At 47.0% G+C, this 7,950-nt stretch overlaps 1 protein-coding gene across 2 annotated transcripts in view; it reads left to right on the top strand.

The window, feature by feature from the left end:
• Nucleotides 1-1,419: 1,419 nt before the first annotated feature.
• Pgam5 (PGAM family member 5, mitochondrial serine/threonine protein phosphatase) overlaps nt 1,420-7,950 on the top strand; it is a 9,063-nt gene continuing 2,532 nt past the window's right edge. Inside the window, exons 1-5 of one of the 2 annotated variants that reach the window (XM_021186616.2) lie at nt 1,420-1,661; nt 3,823-4,001; nt 5,062-5,187; nt 5,270-5,358; nt 5,456-5,586. In XM_021186616.2, coding sequence (XP_021042275.1) covers nt 1,474-1,661; nt 3,823-4,001; nt 5,062-5,187; nt 5,270-5,358; nt 5,456-5,586 — 713 coding nt within the window. In that variant the 5' untranslated portion in view covers nt 1,420-1,473. Of the gene's footprint in view, nt 1,662-3,822; nt 4,002-5,061; nt 5,188-5,269; nt 5,359-5,452; nt 5,587-7,950 lie in introns of both variants that reach the window. The other variant, XM_021186615.2, reaches the window with a different exon arrangement.

The following is a 7,950-nucleotide window of genomic DNA, read 5'->3' as shown; positions in this document are numbered from 1 at the left end:
TATATATATATATATATATATATATATATACATACAGCCTGGTCTCACGCTGTAGACCAGGCTGGCCTCGAACTCAGAAATCTGCCAACCTCTGCCTCCCAAGTGCTGGGATTAAAGGCATGCGCCACCACTGCCCGGCCCTCTGCATCATTTTTAAGAGTTGGTCATTCTCATTCTGATGCTGGTGTGAACATGGGTGTGTAGACATTGTTCCTATACTGGCCCTCAGCTTAGCCAGTTTAGATATTGGGGCTCACTGGGCAGACATCTCTGCAGCCATAGTGGGTCACCAGAACCTCTGTGGAAGACTTGCTCCAGTCATGATCTGTCCAGACAGCCTCCACCGACACTGGAAAGTGGGAGTGTGAGCAAGACAAGCATGGTGGTGAGCTCTGATGACCTTGCAATCATCTCATCCAGGCCAGAGGGGAAGCTCTCCCTTGGTGGCTCTGCAGAAAACCTGTGATTGATGCAAACGTGCATGAAGGACTGCCAGGATTGGGGCTAAGACCCCTGCCATACCCCCTTTCTGAAACTCACTTTTCAGTTGTGGAAATGCAGCCTCTGTGTCCCACCCCCCCTTTTTTTTTGGTATTTCAGGCCTTAAAGGATTTTTGTAAAAAAATTTTTTTAATTTATTTTTATCAATAGTAGGGTAGGCTGAGCTAGTAACACAAAAAGGTCGAGGCTAGAAAGAATAGAGAGCTGAGGTGAAAGAAGGCTGTGGAAAAAACAGATATTGTTGCTAAGACTTTTAGGAAGCTGTCCAGCCAAAAGAGCCGCCTCAGCCATTGTCGAAGGCCAAGGGTCCTGAGAATGTTGGTGGTGAGAGGTTCATTCAGGAGCAGTAACTATTACCAAATGCCTGCTGCTGTTCATTGCTGCTCAAAGATGAAAATTACAATAGCTGCCAAGTGCTGGGCCTGTTGGTATAAGCCCAAGTCTGGGGCTGTAAGTCACTGGGCCTGCCAGTCTAGTCGCTAGGCCTCGGGTTCAACAGCCCTGGAAGAGCAAATGGACTCCTTTCCTTCACAGAAGGACCGGGTCAGTTGGTCAATAACAACTAGGGCGGTAAAACTTGGAGGCACGATGGTAGGTGGGGTGGGGAATGGAGAGTTGATAGTTGAAGGTTCTTAGGGAAAAAAAATGGAAAGAATTCTGGAGGTGAAAGTTGAGAGTATGCATTAAGGATTACAAATGAAAACACAAAACCTTTAGATCTAGAGCAAGTGCCAAAACCTGAGGTTTTTTCTAATTCATATAAACCCAGTGCCCGATTTCGACCCCCTGGGTCACACCCACTGAAGGGCTGGCATCTGCGCCTGCTACCCTGCGACCACCGGCAGGTGGCACCCTGGGGCCGCGTTTCCTGCTTTGTCTCCGGTGGGAAGGGGGGAAAGGGGCGGGACTTCCACCAGCCGGAAGCGGAAGCGTGTCCCTGGCATCCCGCCGTCGGGTCGCCGGGTTTGCGGCATGGCTTTCCGGCAGGCGCTTCAGCTGGCGGCCTGTGGTCTGGCGGGTGGCTCGGCCGCTGTTCTCTTCTCGGCGGTGGCGGTAGGGAAGCCGCGAGGTGGCGGGGATGCAGACACGCGCGCGACCGAGCCGCCGGCCTGGACGGGAGCGCGACCCGGGCGCGGCGTCTGGGACTCCAACTGGGACAGGTGCGGGGACGGGAGGGTGGGTCTGGGTCTGCTTCCTCACATCCATCGCGGGATGGTGAATATCGGTGCCCTGAAAGTCTTACTTAAAGTCAGGGTCTTGACAGATAGCCAGGTTTGCCTCACAGAGTCTCCTGCTGCAGCTTGGGGAAGATTGGGACTGTAAGCATGCTATCCCTTCAGAGGTCAGAGAACCTGTGCTTCAAGTAGAACCAAGGGTTGGGTTACCCATGGAAGCCGGGTATAGTGGCATGTATAGTGGCATGCAGCTTTAATCCCAGCACTGGGAGTCAGAGGCAGGCAGAACTCTGAATTCTGGGCTATATATAGAAACACCTTGTCTCAAAAAAAAAAAAAAAAAAAAGAAAGAAAGAAAGAAAGAAAAATGAAATTACCTGATTTTAAATGTTTCATGTTTGCTTGCTGTGTCTGCATGCGTGGATGGACTGGTACAGTGACTGGATCTTTGTTAGGTGGGGAAGGATGCATGACAGATAGATAAACAAGTGCCGGAAGGGACTGAAACAGGAATATCCTCTTGGTTTCTTTCTGGTGTGCCTTCCTCTCTTGACAGTCGTCTCCAAATTTTGTCTGGTCCAGCCCCACACACAGTCCTGTAGCTTCAGGAAGACTTTGGCTTGGTCTGTACATGGGACTAACACCCCAGGTTAGCCAGCTCAGATAATGCTTGAGCCGCCACCACCACACTCTCCAGACCTTCCTCTTCCACCATTGTGACCATTGTGTTAATTTGGGCAGGTTTGACTTGTCCCGTTTCTGCCTCCTACAACTGAGTAGCTTCAGTTTCTTCAGCTCCTACATTCACTCCACTAACTACAGTCCTCAACATTGTGATGGCCACTACCCCAGCGACTGCTGAACACTTAAAGTGTGTTTATTGTTACTTAGAAAAGAGCTCTATTTTTATTTAATTTTAACTTAATTATAGTAATCCCTCTGTATGCTGGGGTATTGGGTCCAGGATCTCTGAACATATCAAACTCTGTGGATGTTCATGATAATGAAGTATTTACAGATAACCTAGACATCTAGCTTATCCTCCCGTAAACTTTAAATCATTCCTAGATTATTTATCACACTCAGTACAATAAAATTGCTACCTAAGTAGTTGTTAAATTATATAGCTTGAGGTTAAAAAAAAAATCACATACAAAAAGTCTGTTTAGTTCAGATGCAAACTTTTGAGTATTTTTGATGCCCGCTTGATTGAATATTGAGTGTGGAATCTTGAGCTACAAAAAAACCTAAGTATAATTAGACTTACTTATTTAACCTGGCCTTTTGCGATCCTTCCGCCTCAGCTTTTCCAGAGTGCGAGGAGTCCAGACTTGTACTGTGAGAAAACAAGGTCCCGTGTCTAGTATTTTTAATTTGCGTTAGGGATGTTGGTGCATGCTCGCTTGTACTCTTCGTACTTGGAAGGCTGAAGTAGGGTTGCTGTGACGTCAGCCCGAGCTACACACTGAGAGGGCCTGTCTTATCACCAGCAAAAGTAGTAAATGAATGAAATAACCCCGTGACTACTGGAGTCACACTAGGCCCCACTGCAGTGTAACTACCCACTCTCACATCTCTTGACACGGCTTGCTCATTTGCGGCATTGTTGGGTTTCTCCTCTTTTTTTTCTTCTCATGTGCACGTGTGTGAGATCTCGTGTGTGTAGGTCTGTGCGAAAGCCGGGAGTAGATATGGAAATTGGTTCTCGATTCCGGATTATTGTTTAAGGCACGGCCTCTCAGTCAAACCCAGAACTTGCTAACACAAGTAGTCTGACTAGACAGCTTCTTCTGGGGTCCTGTCTCCACGTTCCGAGGCTGCAATTATAGGTAGGCCACTATACCTACCCAGTATTTATGTGGCTTTTGAACTCCAGTCTTCCTGCTTGTGTAACAAGCACTTTAACCTGTGAACCATCTCTTCACCCAGCCTGTCTTCACCAGGAACATGAACCTGAGGCTTCATGTTATATGCAGGAGTGATGTATCACCCATAGCAAGCCTGGCCTTTTCGGGAAGAGTCTGTGAGGCTAGGCTCTCTGGGCTGGGCTTCTCCCCCCTCCCTCCCCCAACCCCCGGCTTTTTCCCAAGCACTGAAAGGTGTCTTGGACAAGAGGTCATAAGATAAGACATACTTTCACAATCAGGCGAGAGCCACTGTCACTCATTAACCTGAAGAAAAGGAATGTGGAATCTGGAGAAGACGAGCTGGCATCCAGGCTGGACCACTATAAGGCCAAGGCCACAAGGCACATCTTCCTCATCCGGCATTCCCAGTACCATGTGGATGGTTCCCTGGAGAAGGACCGCACCCTGACGCCATTAGGTATGACTCATTGGTTGGTCTTGAAGTCAGTTACCCGCTGAACCTGGGATCTAGGCCTTCTCTCTTCTCTTTGCTCCTCCTCTCCTCTTCCTCCTCCTCCTCCTCCCTCCTCCTACCTTTCAGCATGGTGGTGAGAGGACAGACTGTCATTATGTAGTCTGAATTCCTGATTCCCCTGCCTTGCTTCCCAAGTAGGTGGGAAGGTGTGCTGTTTGATTTTAAACAGTTTATTGATCGATTCCCATTTGTATAATATTCAAAAGTTGGATGGTCACGGTATCTCCAGGGTTCTCTAGCAGATTGTTTCTCCACCCTGAGGAGTTGCTCTACGGTTTCTGACACCTGGGCATAAGCAGGATGTCAGGTCTCCACTGTGGTGCAGGTTACTGTATCCAGCAAAAACTCATCTTCAAAACAAAAAGAAAATGATTTCTTAGAGTGTTTTCAGCTATATGCTAAAGCACATTTAAGGAGAAAGCATTCACTATCACTGTCTCCTTGTGACCCCTGAGAATCAGTTTGTAGTTTGAGGCAGGCCTTGAACTCATGGCAATCCTCCTGCCTCAGCCTCCTGAGTATTGGGAGTACAAGTCTGCACCACCAAGCCCAGTTCAGTTTTCATTTTTTTTTTTTTCCATGTTGTTATGTTGTATCTTTTGTCATGAGGCAGTGGGCTACCATGATGCTGTGACTTGATTTTGTTCTCTCCTTATCATCAGTATTGGGAATTGAACCCAGGGTTGTGCATGTTAGGCAGTTCTGTCAGTGGGCTATATTATATTCCCAAGTGGAACTTGATTTTCAACATAGTTGAATAAAAGTAGGAATAGCAAAGGGTCTACATTCCACTGCTGTCCAGTTTTCTCGTGTTGCTAGTTGAATCCGGTGTACTTCCTCTTGGGGGGGTGAGGATGACTGATCGTTTCTTTGCTCCCCAGGGCCCTGACCCTGGTTAGGTCTATGGGGATAACATCTAGAGTGGCGCTTGAAAGCGCCTCACTGTTTCTGCAGTAAGTGGAGGGTCCTAGTTTATGACATTCACAGGTGTTCTTCCTTCCAGGTCGGGAACAGGCTGAACTCACGGGGCTCCGACTTGCAAGCCTGGGATTAAAGTTTAACAAAATTGTCCATTCCTCTATGACCCGTGCAGTAGAGACCACAGACATCATCAGCAAGCACCTGCCAGGTGAGTGCGGGTCGCCCGCCGTGCGGGTTGTGTGGATTCACTCCTGGGATACATTGCTGAACAGGGGCCTGCTTTTTTCCAGGTGTCTCCAGAGTCAGCACAGACTTGCTACGGGAAGGTGCCCCCATTGAACCGGATCCACCTGTCTCTCACTGGAAGCCAGAGGCTGTGGTAAAAATGCCATCCCTTGTGCCACTGGATTAGGGCAGAGCCTGCCCTTACCCTTATCTGCTTCCACACTGACAACTCCTTACTCTGCTCCTAGCAGTATTATGAAGATGGAGCCCGGATTGAGGCTGCCTTCAGGAACTACATCCACCGAGCTGATGCCAGGCAGGAGGAGGACAGCTATGAGATCTTCATATGCCACGCCAATGTCATCCGCTATATTGTTTGTAGGTAAGTGCCAGCAACCACATATTCCTCAGTATGGCTCGGGGAATACTGGTGAGGCCTGATCAGTTGTCTGTACAATACATCTGCTCTATCAGTGAAAAGTCCCCAGTGAAGCTGGCCATGACAATGTATAACATGATTAAGGAGCTGTGTTCTCACCTCCACTACCTTGTGAGAATGGTGAATGTCTAAGGCTTTTCAAGACAAGGTTTCTCTGTATAGCCCTGGCTGCCCTAGAACTTACTCTGGCTTTGAACTCAGAGATTTAAATGCCTGCCAAGTGCTGGGATTAAAAGCATGTGCTGCCACCATCCCCTGGCCTGTTTTTTTACATACTTGTTCTAGTTGTCTGTTGGGTAGCAATCAACAGGGACTTACTCTGAGAGTCTGCTTCCTTCATCCTGTTGGTATCAGAATTTCTATAAGCCTCGTCTTTCTCCATGTTTGTTTGTTTGTGAAAAGTTTGGGCACCTTGGGGGTCGCGATTCTTTTCTGCTAGTCCTGTACGTGTGATTGGGCCTGTTGTACATTCTGACCTGTACATTCTAGCCCTGTACATGTGATTGTTGTACATTCTGACCTGTGATTGTTGGTTTGCTGCTCAGTCTACGAAATGTTTTGGATTTTCTTTACTTTTTATGCAATAGGATGTTCTAGGCTCATGCAGTTTCCCTGCATATATCCTTGTTTTAGCCACTTCTTCATGGGTGCCAGCATAGTAGCCTGCTACCTGTCTTTGGACTGTTACCCATGGCATGATGGTGTGTTCCCATCACACCTGAACAGAAGCCCAGAGATGGCTTGGGGGACTCATGGTCAGTTAGGCAAGCATCAATCCCAAGAAACTTACAATGCTGTTGGGGAGCTGGGAATTCCTACTGGGCTCTTAGAGCTTCATTATCAGACAGAACTGGTGGTGGGAAGGAGGGTGATGTGGTGGACAAGTACTTAGATTACACTCTCTCTCCAATGAAGGCAAGTGCTTCTAGGATGCTGAGGTCCCAATTGCTTGTCAGGACCCACCCCATATATTCCTCTTAGCATGTGAATAATCCATCCAGGAATGCCCTGTTTATTTTGCACCTCATTATCATAAATAGTCCCCCGATAACTGACATTAGTGATGAAAATGCAGGAAGAATTAGCGTGGTGTTTATTTTGTACCTCATTATCATAAATAGTCCCCCGATAACTGACATAAGTGATGGAAATGCAGGAAGAATTAGCATGGTGTTTATTTTGCACCTCATTATCATAAATACTCCCCCAATAACTGACATTAGTGATGAAAATGCAGGAAGAATTAGCATGGGAAGAATACTTACGCCGTGAAAAAAGGCAGGTAGTTTTTAGTCCTGTTCAGGAGTGAGCATCCTGAGTTGTGAAGGGCAACACTAAGACTACATGGCATTTTGGGCTGGAGTGTGGCTTAGTGATAGGTAGCTTGTTTGGTATGTTTAGGAGCCCAGGTTTAATCCTCAACACCAAGGGTGAAAAGGCTCTACTTTTTTCCCCAGTAAAGTGGTGGTGCACACCTTTGATCCCAGCACTTGGGAGGCAGAGATAGGCGGAACTCTTGAGTTCATGGCCAGCCTGATCTACATAGTTCCAGGAAAGACTGGGCCACATAGAGAACCCCATATGTGCCATAGAGCTTGTGTGGAAATCCAGGACAACTTTGTGGAGTCGCTTCTACCTTTATGTGGGTTCCAGGGCTTGAATTCAAGTTGCCAGGCTTGCATAGCAAGGGCCTTTACCCAAGTTGAACTCTCTCACGGGTTCACTTTATTGCTTAAAAATATACTTTATGCCAGGTATGGTGGCACACATTTAATCCCAGCATTTAGGAAACAGGCAGGCAGATCTTACTGAGTTCCAGGCTAACCAGAGTTACATAGTGAGACCCTGTTTCAAAGCAAATCAAAATAAAATATACCTTCTGTAAAGTAACCCATGGGTGTGGGGGCATATACCTTCACCCTAGCACTTAGAAGGTAGGTGGGTTTGTTTGTTCTAGGACAGCCTGTTCTATATAGCACATTCAAGGTGAGTTGGGCTGCACAGTGGGACTCTATCTCAAATAAATAAATAAAGCCTGTTCATGTAAATATTTATGCAGCCCCTTGAGGGTATAAAAGCTTTCTAAGCATCAGACCACAACAGTATACAGTGTTCCACAACAGTATACAGATGTAGCTCCACTGACAGAGTGCTTCATAGCATAAACAAAGACCAGTGTAGTGGTGCATGCTTGTAATCCCAGAACTTAAGATGTGGAGGCAGGAGGCAGATATTCAAAGTCAGGTATAACTATACAGTGAGTTTGAGTCCAGCCTGAGCTACATAAAACCCATTCTTAAAAAAAAA

Source organism: Mus pahari, chromosome 23, assembly GCF_900095145.1.
Source record: "Mus pahari chromosome 23, PAHARI_EIJ_v1.1, whole genome shotgun sequence".
In the NCBI taxonomy this organism is placed as follows: Eukaryota; Metazoa; Chordata; class Mammalia; order Rodentia; family Muridae; genus Mus; species Mus pahari.
Note: the sequence above shows the minus strand (reverse complement) of the source record. Positions and strands in the feature narration are given on the sequence as shown.